This window comes from Aethalodelphis obliquidens, unplaced genomic scaffold (genome assembly GCF_003676395.1).
Source record: "Aethalodelphis obliquidens isolate GAN/ISIS:26980383/991018 unplaced genomic scaffold, ASM367639v1 scaffold94, whole genome shotgun sequence".
Lineage (NCBI taxonomy): Eukaryota > Metazoa > Chordata > Mammalia > Artiodactyla > Delphinidae > Aethalodelphis > Aethalodelphis obliquidens.
This window is the reverse complement of record NW_020838038.1, coordinates 3,841,191-3,857,290: the sequence shown is the minus strand read 5'-3', so window position 1 is coordinate 3,857,290 and position 16,100 is coordinate 3,841,191. Positions and strand designations below refer to the sequence as shown.

General features: G+C 44.2%; 1 protein-coding gene and 1 long non-coding RNA gene across 9 annotated transcripts in view; both read right to left on the bottom strand.

Moving 5' to 3' along the window:
- LOC113614364 (uncharacterized) overlaps positions 1-4,361 on the bottom strand; it is a 34,388-nt gene extending 30,027 nt beyond the window's left edge. The window contains exons 1-2 of one of the 2 annotated variants that reach the window (XR_003430603.1): positions 3,997-4,359; positions 2,523-3,869 (exon numbers count right to left, since the gene is read on the bottom strand). This is a non-coding gene — a long non-coding RNA (uncharacterized LOC113614364). Of the gene's footprint in view, positions 1-2,522 lie in introns of both variants that reach the window. The other variant, XR_003430602.1, reaches the window with a different exon arrangement.
- A 2,609-nt stretch (positions 4,362-6,970) lies between these two features.
- GEMIN8 (gem nuclear organelle associated protein 8) overlaps positions 6,971-16,100 on the bottom strand; it is a 33,476-nt gene continuing 24,346 nt past the window's right edge. For 3 of the 7 annotated variants that reach the window (XM_027095803.1, XM_027095805.1, XM_027095806.1), the window contains exon 4: positions 14,134-14,649. In XM_027095803.1, coding sequence (XP_026951604.1) covers positions 14,390-14,649 — 260 coding nt within the window. In that variant the 3' untranslated portion in view covers positions 14,134-14,389. Of the gene's footprint in view, positions 7,009-7,689; positions 8,417-10,897; positions 10,982-13,618; positions 13,704-13,864; positions 14,032-14,133; positions 14,650-16,100 lie in introns of those variants that run through there. The other 4 variants (XR_003430601.1, XR_003430598.1, XR_003430600.1 and 1 more) reach the window with 4 other exon arrangements.

The following is a 16,100-nucleotide window of genomic DNA, read 5'->3' as shown; positions in this document are numbered from 1 at the left end:
ATATGTGAGCATACATAAGCATACACACACACACACACGATATATATATACACACACAGACATATGTAATTGAATACATCGTTGCTCTTATTTTGAACTGTTATCTCTTAGATCAATTAAGAATAAGAAAAATAAAAAGTAAAAGTAAAAAATAAAAGTAAAAGGTAAAATAATCTTACACCATACACAAAAATCAACTGAAAATGTATTAAAGACTTGGATGTAAGACCTGAAACTACAAACCTTGTAGAAGATAACATAGGGGGGGTAAGCTTCCTGACATAGGTGTTGGCAATAATTTGTTGGACTTGACACCAAAAGGCAACAAAAGTAAAAATCAACAAGTGGGACTACATCAAACTCTAAAGCTTCTGTATAGCAAAGGAAGCTATCAACAAAATGAAAAAGCAACCTACTGAATAGGAGAAAATATTTGCAAATCACATACCTGAAAAGGGATTAATATCCAAAATATATAAAGAACTCATACAACTCAGAAAACAAACAATCTGACTTAAAAATGGGCAGAGAATCTGAATAGACATTTTTCCAAAGAAGACATACAAATGGCCAACAGGCACATGAAAAGCTGCTCCATGTCACTAATCATCAGGGAAATGCAAATCAAAACCACAATGAGATATCACCTCACATCTTTTAGAATGGCTACTATCAAAAAGACAAGAAATAACAACTGTTGGCAAGGATGCAGAGAAAAGGAACTTTGTGCACTACTGGTGGGAATGTAAATTGGTGCAGCCACTATGGAGAACAGTATGGTGGTTCCCCCCTCAAATTAAAGACAGAACTACCATATAATCTAAGGGTCCCACTTTTGGGGATATATCCAAAGGAAATGAAATCATTATCTTGAAGAGACATCTGCACACTAATGTTCATTGCAGCATCATTCATGATACCTATAACATGGAAACAACCTACGTGATGACAGATGAATGGATAAGAAAATGTATAAATATACAATGGAATATTATTCAGCCATGAAAAGGAAATCCTGCCATTTTCAACAACATAGATGGACCTAGAGGGCATTATGCTAAGTGAAATAAGTCAGACAAAGACAAATACCGTACGATCTCACTTATACGGGGAATCTAAAAAACCCATGAACTAACAGATACGGAGAAATGATTGGTGTTTGCCAGAGGCAGGGAATGGGGGTTGGGAAAAATGGGTGAAGGGGGTCAAAAGGGACAAACTTCCAGTTATAAGATACATAAGCCCTGGGGATGTAATGTACAGCATGGTGACTGTAGTTAACCATTTACTAATTGTAATATTAATAATATTAATAATATATGTATATTTGAAATATGCTAAGAGAACAAATCTTAAGTTTTCATCATAAGGAAAAAGAATGTAACTAGGTGAGGTGATGGATGTTAACTACTTACTGTGGTCATCATTTTGCAATGTTTACATACATCAAATTATTATGTTGTACGCCAAAAATGAATACCATGTTATATATCAACTACATCGCAATTAAAAATTTTTAGAAATTTTAAGTAAAATAAAAAGTAAAAAGGAAATTCTAAGTAAGATCCATGTTGGAATTCAACTTGCAAAAGAGGTAGCTGGATAGCTTAACAAGACATGCTGTTAAATGATGATGCTTTATAATCAGCTCAAGTTGTCAAATGATCACATTTCAGAATTGTTTTTTAGCCCATGATTAGGCCTCATCCTCTTTGACCTACATGTCTTACAAGTCACTTGTTTGCACACCAACTGTATCGCTAATCACCAACCATTTTGGGGGGACGTGCTGCAGCATTTCCCAAAGAAACTTCCCTGTAACTTTGCAAAATAAATGTACTCAGACATTCCGAATTTTTACTTGGGGCAGAACAGCTTTCTAAGTCCCCCTTGGACTTAAATATATAGATATCTTAAAGCAAGAGTGGGAATGGGAAGCATAATCTAATTTTCTTTCCTACAGAGATTCTATTTTATTTAAAATTTATTTTGGTATTAGTTAGAATCCTGCTTTTTGGCCAAGTATTTTCAGGTCTGATTTTGTAGAAGCTGGGGTGGATCAGAGCCTACTGAATAAGAGAATTAGAAGCAGTTTATAAAGCTTGCTCACTCCTCATTTCTCCCTGATCACCTCCATCAAGCTGTCCTACCCCCAGCTGGGAGAACAGAGATTTTCAGTACAGGTGGGATAAATGCTCTGACAGGTTCTAGCCAGAGGAATGAGCAAATGGGCAAATGTTTCCAAACTACTTGAAGGCTTAAAAAATGATCCATGAACATTAAAAAAAAAAGTTCCAGAAAAATAAAATCTTATCAAGATATGTAAAAAAAATATAAAAAAAAACTGGCCGAAGAGTCATGTTTGAATTTGACAAAATTACATAAGATAGAGGCTGTTAGTGTCTTCTTCAGGATGGAAATGAACCACTTAACATAGCCATACCACCTTAAACGACGAAACTGCATCAAAATAACCCAACTATGAAATGAAAAAAAAAAAAAAAATAAACGTTTTGTCTTACCTTCATTTATCCCTTCTTTGATGCTCTTCCTTTCTTCATGTAGATCTGAGTTTCTGACCTGTATTATTTTCCTTCTCTCTTAAAAGACTTCTCACATTTCTTGCAAGGCAGGTACCTTGGCAAATTTGTTCAGTTTTTGTTTGAGAAATTCTTTATTTCTCTGGGTACAGAAATCGAAGTTGGTGAGTTTTTTTCTCTCAATCCTTTAAATATTTCACATCACTCTCTTCTTGCTTGCATGGTTTCTGCAAAGAATTTGGACATGATTCTTATCTGTTTCTCTATAGGAAAGCTGCTTTTTTGTCTAGCTTCTTTCAGGATTTTTTCTTTAGTTTTGATTTTCTGTAATTTTAAGATGATACGCCAAGTTGTAGTTTTTGGGGGGCTATTTATCTTGCTTGGTGTTCTCTGAGCTGCCTGGATCTGTGACTTGATGTCTGATATCGACTTGCAGAAATTCTCAGTCATCATCATTTCAAACATTTCTTCTGTTCCTTTTCCTCCTCCTCCTGGTATTCCCAATTACGTGTGTATTACACCTTTTTTAGTCTTCCCACAGTCCTTGTATATTATGTTGTCGCTTTTTTCAGTCTTCTCTTTGCTTTTTGGTGTTTGAGGATTCTATTGATCAGAGCTGTTTTTCCTCAGCTGTATCCAGTCTACTAACAAGCCCATCAAAGGCGTTCTTCATTTCTGTTACAGTGTTTTTTGATCTCTAGCATTTCTTTTTGGTTCTTTTTAGTATTACCATCTCTCTGCTTCCACTGCCCATCTGTTCTTACATGCTGTTTTATGCATTGGAGTCCTTAGCATATTAATTGGAGTTGTTTTAAATTCCTGGGCTGATAATTCCAACATTCCTGCTATGTCTGGTTCTGATGGCTGCTTTGTCTCTTCAAACTATGTTTTCTGCCTTCTGGTACGCCTCGTTGATTTCTTCTTGCTAGTTGGACATGATGTACTGGGTAAAAGGAAATGCTACAAGTGGGCCTTTAGTAATGTGGTTAGGAGTTGGGGGAGGGGAAGCATTCTATAGTCCTGTGATTAGGTCTGTCTTTCAATGAGCCTATGTCTCTGGACTGTGAACTTCACAAACGCTTCTCAGTTTTTTCTCCTCCCTTAGGTGCACAGGATGGCTGGAGTTGGTTATTTCCCATCCCCAGGTCAGTTAGGCTCTGATAACACCCCAGCAGTGAGGCTCTGGCTAACTCGTTGCCCTGAGGTCAGGCCTTGCAAAGAAAAACAAAGTACTCTGGCTTATTTCACAACGGTTCTGGTTCCTCTTCCCCGGCTGGAAACCCGAGGGGATCCTTCTCCAGTATTCACTGTGGGAATCTGGTCAAGCTCCTGGAGAGAAATACCACCATGTAGTGTGGGGACCCCCTTATGACTGGACCCCCTGGAGGTTTTAACCCTCAGACTTGTCCACATGGAGCCTGCAGCAATTTGTCAGCTGCAGTTCCTGTTTTCCTACCTCGACACTGGTTCCCACGAGGTTTCCGCTCCTGAGTCTCTGCTGCGGCAGCCGGGACTCCTTGTATTCGCTCGTCTCTCCAACCCTGGAGGCAGCGGTTTGCTCTGCTTCCTCCACTCTCTTACAGATCCAAGAAGAGCTGCTGATTTTTCGGGCTGCTCAGCTTTTACTTGTTGTTGAGACGGAGTGGGGACTCCCAGCCTCCTTACACGTGGAACCAGACGCTCTGCAGTTTTTAATCTCAACAAACAAATGAAAGGTGTATACACGCGGAGTTTAAAAGTCAAATAATCCTGCAAGACAGGCTCAAAAAAGTCACAGGGGGCTTCCCTGGTGGCACAGTGGTTGGGAGTCCGCCTGCCGATGCAGGGGACACGGGTTCGTGCCCCGGTCCGGGGGGTTCCCACATGCTGCGGAGCGGCTGGGCCCGTGAGCCATGGCCGCTGAGCCTGCGCATCCAGAGCCAGTGCTCTGCAGCGGGAGGGGCCACAGCAGTGAGAGGCTCGCGTATTGAAAAAAAAAAAAAAAAAAGTCACAGACCTAGCCCCCATCATTCCACACCTGATTCCACTCCCCAGAGGCCACAATTTTCAGGTGGTGATAAGAGACGTGGGGGGGTGGGGTGGGGAAAGAAAGGCAACAGAGGGCTTAAGGAGTGCCCTCCTGGTGGAGAGGGCTTTGCAGCTTTAAATAGGACAGGAAAAGGTGGCATATGAATAAAGGAGGGAGGGAATGATTTTTGTGGATACTCAGAGGCGAAGCCATCTGGGTAGAGGAACGACAAATGGAAAATCCTGCGGACAGCAGTGTGCACAGAGCTGTGTAGAGGAATACCCTGGGGGTCTTGTTAAAATGCAGATTTTGATTCAGTAGGTCTGGATGGGCCCTGAGACACCGCATTTCTGATGAGCTCCCAGATGATACTGATGCTGCTGGTCCAGGGACCTCACTTTTCACAAGCAAGGTCCTAGAAAGAGTTAGATCATTGGTGGGGTTGGAGCAAAATGAGAGCGTGGGCAAGTAAACTGAACGGATGTCAGAGAGATAATAGGGGACCAGATCTCGCCGTGCCTTAGAGCACACTGTGAGGACTTGCGCTGTCATTGTGAAGTAGATGGGGGCCGGGAAGTGATGTGATCTGGCGTATGTTTTAAAGGCATCTCTGCAGGAGCTGTGTTAAGAACAAATTGTAGGAGGGCAAAGGTGGTTAGGAAGCCGCCGAATGAACCCAGGTGAGAGGATTTCTGATGGATTGGTTGGAGGAGTCACCTGAGCACTTGGAGGGATGGAGTTGCCATTTCTGCCCCATCTCTCACACCCATCTTCTCTCTCCAATTCCACTGCCACTTCTCCAGTCACGCCCCATTAATTCTCATTACTGTAATTGCCTTCAAACATCTTCTTCTTGAGAAATGGCTTTGTTCAGTCCAGGCCTTTGTAAAGACCTTACGGTTGCTTACAGAGTCCATAGTCTAGCATGGAAGACCCTTCATAAACTGGCCCTTTCCCCCACTTCTGGGTCATTACTCACCTTCATGAACCCATCACTCTCGCCCGGGGCTTCACGTCCTCGCCATCGTCATGTACATACTATGGAGGATGAAAAGCTGTGGGATATTTGCAAATCCTGGCATGGTGACCCTTAAACCACCACACTGTCTCCCACTCACTTTAATCTATTTTTGTTACATATACCTGAAGAAAGCAAACCGTTGGCAAACCTCCTTTATGGTTGTATCACGGTGCTTACATCAGTGCTACGCGATGTGGAGTCCATGGACCAGCAGCATCACCTGGGAGCTTGAAGCCAATGCAAGTTCACAGGCCTCACCCCAGACCGCTAAATCAGAATCTGACAGTAGGGCCCAGGAATCTGTGTTGTAACGAGCTCCCCAGGGGATTCTTACACATGCTAAACTTGGAGACGTAGTGGATAACATCACACCGCAAATCGAACATCACTAGGTTCTTACATCATATTTTGAGAACAGCTGATCCAGACTGGTGGGCTCAACCCCAGCTGCACATTGGGATCACCTAGAGAGCTTCCAATAAAATAGCGGTGCCTGGGCCCCTACCCCCGGCAATTGGAATCGACTGGAGTGGATCCAAGTGACCCTAATATGCCCCCAGGTCTGAGAACCTTACGAGTCCGGCAGATGGATCTCCATTCTGTTTCCCATACACAACCCAAATTTCTGCCTGTCGCTGGTCGCTCTACCTGGAGTGTGTGTCTGTGCCATCTCCATACTGTCTGACATATCCGTTCTAGGAAGAGAATGAGCCCCAGTACAGCTTCTCTTCAAACTGGTCTTGGGTCCTCTTCTATTTCCTGAAGCCACATGGGTGGCTTCTATGGCACTGCAGGCAAATGAGATCCCTACATTGTTCTCTTTGTTAAAATGAGGCCTCATTCAATGAAAAGGTGTTTCTCAAACTGTGTTCTTTGGAGTAGTAGTGTTCTGTCATATACTAATACTTATTTGTGGGGCTGTTCTTTGGCCAAAAAAATGAAAATTGAAACTATTACACACCACGTGATTTCTGCACGTCACTCTCCACGTGTTTCTCCCATCCCCAGACCACAGCTTCTCAACCTTTTTAAAATATTACATCTTCTTTCACAGAGCTGAAATTCACATAACATGAAAGTAACCATTTTCAAGTGAACCATTCAGTGGCGTTGAGTACATTGGCAGTGTTGTGTAAACACCACCTCTTTCAAGTTCCAAAATATTTTCCTCACCTCGAAAGGAAAGCCTACCCCCCTCTGCAGTCCCCCCAGAATTTCCATCCAACCCCCCAGCCATTAGACATGTTACTACTTCTTACTTTGAATCAATTTGCTCTTAAGAAAATTGGGGATCCTGCTTTATCAGGCTGTTAGGAGAAACAACCCAGGTAATGTGTATAAATCGCCCAGCACTACACACATCAGGTACCTAGTAAAGGTCGGATCCTTCCTTCACTTTGCCTTCGGTCTCGTCATTCTGGTGTCCTAGATGTCAGAGTCTACAGCATTTAGAAGAAAAAAGGCTTTGTAAATTCCTCTCTTTAGAAAAATAAAAATGTATTTCCCCTCTTTGAAAGGTGGAAGAAGAGTAACTGCTATAAAGACCATCAGCAAAAACCTGTATTAAATTTGTTTTTATTTTAAGCCCCTTTTTATTTTGGAATTATTTTAGATTTACAGAAAAATTATAAAGATAATACGGTTCCTGTGAACCTTCACCCAGTTTCCCCCATTGTTAACCTTTTACCTGACTATGGGACATTCGTCAAAGGTAAGAAATTAACACTGGCACATGGCTATTCAGTACAACTACATACTTTATCTGAATTTCACCAGTTTCTCCTCTAATACCCTTCTCTGCTCCAAGATCCAACCAGACTCCCACGCTGCATTTCTTCATCATGTCTCTTTAGTCTCCTCTGACAGTTTCTGTCTTTGCTTTTCATGACCTGGAGGGTTTTTAAGAGTACTGGGAAGGTATTTTGTAGAATGTCCCTCACTTTGGTTTTATCTGATATTTTCTCATGATGAGACTGCAGTTATAGGTTTTGAGGCTACCACGGGGGTGAAGTGTCCTTCTCATCACGTCAGATCACACCAGGTGGTAGGACAAGGTCCCTGTAGAACTTACCACTGGTGATGTTGACCTCGAACACTTGGATAATGTGGTGTCGGCAAAGTTTCTCCACTGAAGGTTGTTATTTTCCCTTTTCTGTACTCTGTACTTTGGAATTAAGTTACTAGTTTAGCCCCTACTCAGTGGGGAGGGAGAGTAAGGTCAGCCTCCCTCGACGGGGCAGTATCTACAGCCATTATTTAGAATTCTGGAAGATTTGTCTCTTCTTGCCATTTTTTATTAAATCACTTGTCAGTATGGACTTCTGTGTATTTCTTTTATAATTTGGGTTATAATCCAATTCTATGTTATATATTTTTTTGCTTGAATCGCTCCAGTTTGGCCAGTGGGAGATCTTTCAGACTGGCTCCCATGTCCCTTTGACATGGTGCAATCCTTTTTTTTCCCCAGTATCTTAGCTTTTGATGTAAACTTTGGTTTTCCTCCCCACCAATCCATTGAAATTGCTTTAAGGTCTTTTATGTTACAATGGTTTCTAGATTGTCAGGCCAAAGTCTACTTGTCTGTTCTTAGTTTGCAGACCTTTCTGTGACAATACTATTAATCTCTTTCTTTCAAATTCCATTTCATTTTCTAAAAATGTACTATGGAATTTTCAAACATAAACAAAGCTAGAGAAAAGAGCATAATGAATCTCCGTGTATCTATGACCCAGTTTCAACAATTCTCAGCATTTTGCCCACCTTGTTTCAACTCTTGTTTCACCTCTCCCACGCTCTGCCACTGGAATACAAACCTTAAAGGAAACCCCAGACATCATATGAGTTCAACTGTAAAAAACATCATATGAGTTCAACTGTAAAGAGTTGTCTTCAACAGCTCAGAACTTTAAAAAAATATATAACCACAAAACAATGTTACACCTAACAAAATTCATAATTCTTTAATATCCTCTAATACTCAGTCCATATTCAAATTTCCTCCCAAATTTTAATAATTTGTTCAAGTTAGGATCCATACAAAGTCCATATATTACATCTTTTATTTTTATTAATTTTTTAAACATCTTTATTGGAGTATAATTGCTTCACAATGTTGTGTTAGTTTCTGCTGTACAACAAAGTGAATCAGCCATACGCATATATATATCTCCATATCCCCTCCCTCTTGCATCTCCCTCCCTCCCACCCTCCCTATCCCATCCCTCTAGGTGGTCACAAAGCACTGAGCTGATCTCCCTGTGCTATGCAGCTGCTTCCCACTAGCTATTTTACATTTGGTAGAGTATATATGTCAATGCCACTCTGTCACTTTGTCCCAGCTTACCCTTCCCCCTCTGTGTCCTCAAGTCCATTCTTTATGTCTGCGTCCTTATTCCCATACTGCCCTTCGGTTCTTCAGAACCATTTTGGTTTTTTTAGATTCCATATATATGTGTTAGCATACGGTATTTTTCTCTTTCTGACTTACTTCACTCTGTATGACAGACTCTAGGTCCATCCACCTCACTACAAATAGCTCAATTTCGTTTTTTATGGCTGAGTAATATTCCATTGTATATATGTGCCACATCTTCTTTATCCATTCATCTGTCGATGGACACTTAGGTTGTTTCCACCTCCGGGCTATTGTAAATAGAGCTGCAATGAACATTGTGGTACATGACTTTTTTGAATTATGGTTTTCTCAGGGTATATGCTCAGTAGTGGGATTGCTGGGTCGTATGGTAGTTCTATTTTTAGTTTTTTAAGGAACCCCATACTGTTCTCCATAGTGGCTGTATCAATTTACATTCCCACCAACAGTGCAGGAGGGTTCCCTTTTCTCCACACCCTCTCCAGCATTTACTGTTTGTAGATTTTTTGATGATGCCCATTCTGACCGGTGTGAGGTGATACCTCATTGTAGTTTTGATTTGCATTTCTCTAATGATTAGTGATGCTGAGCATCCTTTCATGCCACACATTACATCTCATTGACAGTCCCTCCCTCTGCCATGACCCCTTCTCCAACACACATTTTTTAAAACTCCATTTGTGGGCTTCCCTGGTGGCGCAGTGGTTGAGAGTCCGCCTGCCAATGCAGGGGACACGGGTTTGTGCCCCAGTCCCGGAAGATCCCACATGCCGCAGAGCGGCTGGGCCCGTGAGCCATGGCCGCTGAGCCTGCGCGTCCGGAGCCTGTGCTCCGCAACGGGAGAGGCCACAACAGTGAGAGGCCCACATACCGCAAAAAAAAAAAAAAAAAAAGTCCATTTGTTGAAGAAATTGGGTTTTCCATCATATCAAATTTCCCAATTCTGGATTTGGCTTATTGTGTCTTCACGGTGCCTTGTAACACATTAGTCTAGTCCTTGAACTTCCTATAAATTGGTAATTCGATGTAAAGTCTTAATTAGATTGTTTTCATATTTACAAAAATATTTGTAATATATTTGATAAATCAATTTATCTATCTATATCTATATCTCTATATCTCTCTCTCTCTCTATATATATATATATTTGCAAAAATACTTCATTGGTGGGTAAATCAACTTCCTAACGCATCACAGCAGAAGCCATACTGGCCACCTGTCCCACTTATAATTTTCCCTTTCGAAACGCCTCTGGCTCCTGGTTCTCCTCTCCTTTGTCTTTGCCATTTCTTCTCAGTTCCTTTTACAGACTCCTCTTTACCTGCATGTTAAAGTCATTGTCTTCGGGGCCCCACTGTCACTGGTCCATTCCTCCTAGTTTGTATATGGTCCCCTTTTCCATATTTGTAAGGCTGAGGACTCAGAAGTCTATATATATTTTATTTTATTTTATTTTATTTTATTTTTGGCTGCATTGGGTCTTCGTTGCTGCGTGTGGGCTTTCTCTAGTTTTGGTGAGCGGGGGCTACTCTTCATTGCGGTGAGCGGGCCTCTCATTGCGGTGGCTTCTTATTGTGGAGCACGGGCTCTAGGCGCACGGGCTCAGTAGTTGTGGCACACGGTCTTAGTTGCTCCGCGGCATGTGGGATCTTCCCGGACTGGGGATCGAACACATGTCCCCTGTATTGGCAGGCGGATTCTTAACCACTGTGCCACCAGGGAAGTCCCAGAAGTCTGTGTCTTTGATGTGGACCCTCTCCACTGAGTTCCAAGCCCGAATATCCAGTGACCGACGGGATGTCACTGGGTATCCTGTGAGCTATTCAAACTCACTGTGTCCCCAGATGGAGTTAATTATCCTTCTTCCTAAACCTGTTTCTCAGTGTTTTCTTTAGCTCAACGATGAGAACCACTATCCAAGACAGAAACCTGAGCCATCCTAGACTTTTCCTCACCTGCTCCAAATTGCCAAGCCCCAGAACATCCATTTCTTCAATAGCTCGACTGTGTCCCCTCTTCTTGCTGCTATAGGCTCATTTCTAAAATTCAGAACAAAGAACATTATCCAGAGTCACACATTCTCCAGCAGGACTAGAGCCTAACCCCGTGCTCCAGCATGGAACACACTGGGATCTTGCTGAGGGCCATAATCAGCTCCAGATTCTCCACCGTGCTCTGGATACACTGTGCTTTACACATATTGTGAATATGGTTGTAGAGGCCAAGTTCAGCAGGGTGGAGCAGCTAAAAGTGGGGAGTTCAGGAGTCAGAACACCTGGGTTTGACCCTCACTTCCACCACTGAGAGCAAACTTAAGTTGGTCAATTTCTCTGTACTTCAGTTTCCTCATCTGTGAAATGGAAATAATATTCCTTCACCACTTTCCTGAAGTCCCCAAATCTCTGGAAACTGGAAGTTGTGTTACATTTTGTTTTTAAATAATTTGTTTGCCAGCCAAACCTGACTAGACTATAAGGATTTGATGACAAAACCTGACGCGAACGGAATTGGGGATATTTATGGTCTTTACTTATCCCACTTAGAATATTCGTCCATTTTACTGCAACTGGCTTTGATGGCAGGCTGCTGCCCCAGCCCACTGGGACAAGTTCCACGATACGCTGTTCTACTCTTCAAAAGTACAATGTCTGAATTCTGAAACATACCTGACCTAAGAGTTTTGGAAAACAGGTTGTATACCTATAATAGCTACTTCATAGGTGTGTCATAGGTTGATTGCTAAAGAAATTCATATTTGTAAAGCAATTCGAAAAGTATGTGGCCCATAGTAAACCTTGTATCAGTGTTTGATAAATAAACATTTCATGTTACAGTTAACCCTAAAACTGAAGTGAAAGAGAAACTATTTTGTGTCAGAAGTTTGACGAATTTGGGAGCCTCCATCAAAGCTGGGTTGCTGATCCCACGTGCAGCGGAGCGGCTGGGCCCGTGAGCCATGGCCGCTGGGCCTGCGCGTCCGGAGCCTGTGCTCCGCAACGGGAGAGGCCGCAGCAGCGAGAGGCCTGCGTACTGCAAAAAAAAAAAAACCAAAAAAGCTGCGTTGCTGCTATAGCTTTTCTGTTATAAAGAAATTACATCAGGGAGACAGAAAAACCCCTTTGGATTGGCACTCCAATCCTCTCCCTGCTCAGAACTAACCTCTATTCTGAAGCTGGTGTGTGTGAATCTTTTTGAAGAGAGTTTCTCAATTTGAGTACATATGTATGCATCCATGGTATGTACTATTTTAGAACAAAGGATGATCCAGCCCCGAATGTCACCGATGCTGAGGCCGACAGAGCCTGCCCTCACCTCCTTCTCCACTGTGCACATACTGCAACTACAACCATCGCACACCTGTCTGCCCCTCCCAGGCTGCCACTTCCCAGAGCGAAGAGGCCATGGTCCAGCTAACTGGGATGGAAAAGACTAAACACCTGCTGTGTAAATGAATGAACAAGTCATGGGTCCCTCCTATCACAAATGATCACAAATGAGACATCAGGGAAGAAGGACAGGTGGGACTCAGGTGTCAAGAGCCAGTCCATCCATTCCAATTGCTGACAGGGAGACATGTCTCCATATCTGGAAGAAGTTCCATAGCTGGCACTCTTTGGCAATTTTTAAAGACAGGGAATAGGGCTTCCCTGGTGGCACAGTGGATAAGATTCCGTGCTCCCAATGCAGGGCGCCTGGGTTCGATCCCTGGTCAGGGAACTAGATCCTGCATGCGTGCTGCAACTAAGAGTTCGCAGGCCACAACTAAGGAGCCAGCGTGCCGCAATTATGGAGCCCACACGCCACAACTCAGGAGCTGGCAAGCTGCAACTAAGGAGCCCTCGAACCACAACTAAGGAGCCCACGAGCCACAACTAAGACCCAGAGCAACCAAAACAAAAATTAAAGACAGGGAATAAATAAGTGTCAACACTGACTGAGTATATACTGTGTGGCCAGCACTATGCATTTTCCAGGCACTAATTCCAGGTGGTCCGCACAAGGACCGCATGTGGGGGAATCATGAATGCCCATCTCAAGAGTGAGGAACACCAAGCACTGGGAGGTGGAAGTAACTAGCCAGCAGGGGTGGGACCAGCCTGGTGGTTTCTCTGGGGGAAGGTAGGAGAGTCCTTTGTACAGAGAAACACTTCACTCTCAAATAGCTAAGAACCTGCTGCAATTGTAGACTTCGGTTTGTATATGTGCCTCAGTCATGTTAATTTTCTATTTCGGTGTACGGGTTTCAAATAAAAAAAGAGAACTGGTAAAGGTTTGAAATTTTGGTCACGTGTCACCTCAGGGGAAGTTAATTCTGATTTTTGTCTGCAATACCCAAGCACAAACTGCAACTCCAGTAATAAAACGGGAACTTGGAAAAATAAGCACCCAGGGCTGATGAAAGTAACGCATTTGTCTCAGGGCAGGGGCTGGAACGTGCAGCTAAGTGTTCCGAGGGAGAAGCATGTTAATACTACATCTTTTCAACAACCTTTGATGGACGTGGTAAGATTCTCAGGTCAGCGCGGCTCACCCTGGCAACGCACTGTAATAACTTATTTAAAAGGCAGCTGGCTTTTACAAATGGACTGTCTCGTCCATTTTTAGGTTTTCGTTCTCAGAAATGTATTCTTCTATCAAAACAATAGTCACTCCTTGTAGTAAGAGCTCAATTATACCTTTCCTACAACAGAGGAGACTGCAGAGGTGAGCAGGTTTGGGAACTGCCGTCCTTGGCTCTCAATTCTGGATGACATTCAAGCTCTGTAGAGACAAGCAGATAACCAGAAGGACATCACACAGGGATTCTCACTCCTTTAGAGCAGGAGTTGGCAAGCTACCACCCACAGGCCAAACCTGGCCTGTGGCCTGCTTTTATAAATAAAGTTTTATTGGCATGCAGCCATGCCCAGTTGTTTACTTACCATCTCTGGCTGCTTTCCTGCTGCAAGGGCAGAACGCAGGAGTCAGGACACAGCCCACCTGGCCTGAAAGCCAAAACTAGGAACTCTTAGGCCCTTGATAGAACACGCACGTGGAGCTCTGTGCTGGAGAAGCGGAGTCCGACGGGCTTGCATCCTTTTCCGCGGGGCTAAAGGAATTGGAGCGGGAGAGGACACCTGACTCACTGAAGGCCTTTGCCTAGTTCGGCTGGGTTAAAGATACAAGAAAACAGAAACGCAACAACTAGGCAGTATCTCCAAGCGAGAACTTTAATGAACTGGTCGCTCTTACTGACATTAAAAACCAGTGGGATGTATATGAAATTCCCACTTTACCTCAAGAGAAGATCTCTCGTGTTGGCGGCAGGACACGTCCTGCCCACCTCCAGGTGGCTGACATTACCCCCGCCCCCAGGGGACTTTGGTGAACGTGCTCATTAGTCAGCCTTACCCAGAGAAGAGCCACGGGAGAGGGGGAGGGGGGACAGCGAGAGGAAGGGGTGCGGCTCAGAACTTGAGCGGGATGACTGGCCAGTACTTCGGCTGCTTGCGGTCGCAGTGCTTGTCGAAGCTGAGCTGCACGGCCGCCTCCATGGCCTGGATCTTGGCGGCGCTGGCCCCGTACAGGTGCCGCATCTCGGCCCGGCGCCGCTCGCCGGGCCGCTCAGCTGGGGGCAGCACGGAGCGGCGGCGCGTGTCGCGGTACAGGTCGTGGTCCGCGTTCACGTAGTCGTTCAGGCGCGCCGCGTCCAGCTGCTGCTGCCGCCCTGGGAAGCAAGCGACACGGGCGCCGGCGACGCCGTGAGCCGGGTGATCTCGGCTGGCCCCCGGCCCCCTCCGCCCTCCTCCTCTCACTGCCCCACGCCCGCCCAGCTCGGAGGTTCTCGGGCCCAGCTCGGAGGTTCTCGGACTCTAAGGCGTGACCTGCGCCGGATTATCGTTATCTCCTTAGTTAGGAGGCGCATCGCTCGCTCACTCACTTATCAGAGGGCTACACGCAAATAGAAGTGGCAACAAGCCACCAGGAAACGTGTCAGTCCAAGTTATCCAACCTCTGCAACGGGCCCTGAAAACAGAGGAGAGAAATGCAACCATGTGGGTCTCCGTCTACACCGCTGCCCACAAGCTGCCCGGCGGGGCATGGCTGGTGGCGGTCCCATGGTTTCAAACACTGCACCGGGCCGGCAGGGAAAGGAAATGCTTCCCGGAAAGTCCAGTGTTGCAAGAAGTAGTACTTCCCACCACAAATGAGATGGTGGGGAAAAAAGTCACCTCTTTGGAAGCGGTATGGGTTTGAGGTCATCTGGAAGAGGGCAAGGCTAGCAGGTACAGAACTCCACCACGATCACGATCTCTGCGTGCGTCGCAAACGCAAATCACACTACACAAGGAAAGGTTAACCGATTCAACCCTTGTCAAAGGTAAAAGGGCCAAGAAAGGATAATTCTGCAGATGGCAAGGAGGCCTTGGCCACCTCATCTTGCTGCTGTGTTGCCCGCAGCAGCCGGCCCCCTTCCTCACCGAGGAATGGGACCTGCCCCTTCACCTCCCAGGTCAGCTTAGGCTAAACTTCAGGTGGCACGGTTATATGCTCTAATCCTACGAATTTAAATGGATTCTTGTAAAGCAAGACAGATTTACTCAGGTTATTCTCCCCTGTCGATTTTTACTGTAACAAGTCCTAGGATCATAACTTGTATTCTTATGTAAATAGAAACAACATAAAAATGTCAACAAAACATAAGGTCAAATTTAGCCAACTTACAGATTTTTGTGACTGTCAAGAACAGAGAAACTGGTAGCAGAATGCACACATCTGTAGCCACTGCTAGCAAGAGAAATACTAAGGAGTGAAGATGGTTGTAGGGGAATAAAACAATGATATAAATCATTCTTTCCTTCGTTAAAAAAAAAAGTAGCAGAATGAAAGCTGAGTATGGAAGTGAACACAACAGTGAGCAAGTCAAGTGACTGGCGAGATATTTACATGGCTATGCTATTTATGTGGCTAGGCATAGACACTCCCAAATCCCGTTCTTTAAAAATCGTACCTTGGAGCTGGAGGGAAGGAGTTTTATACTCTTGGAAACATTATTAAAAATGCACACGACCATTTGTCTCTTAGCACACCTGCAGTTTATTTTTAATTTTTTTAATTGTTTTTCCCCCTGGAGTCAGTGCCACCATCTTCCCCCTACACTCGGTGATGCTGCTCCCC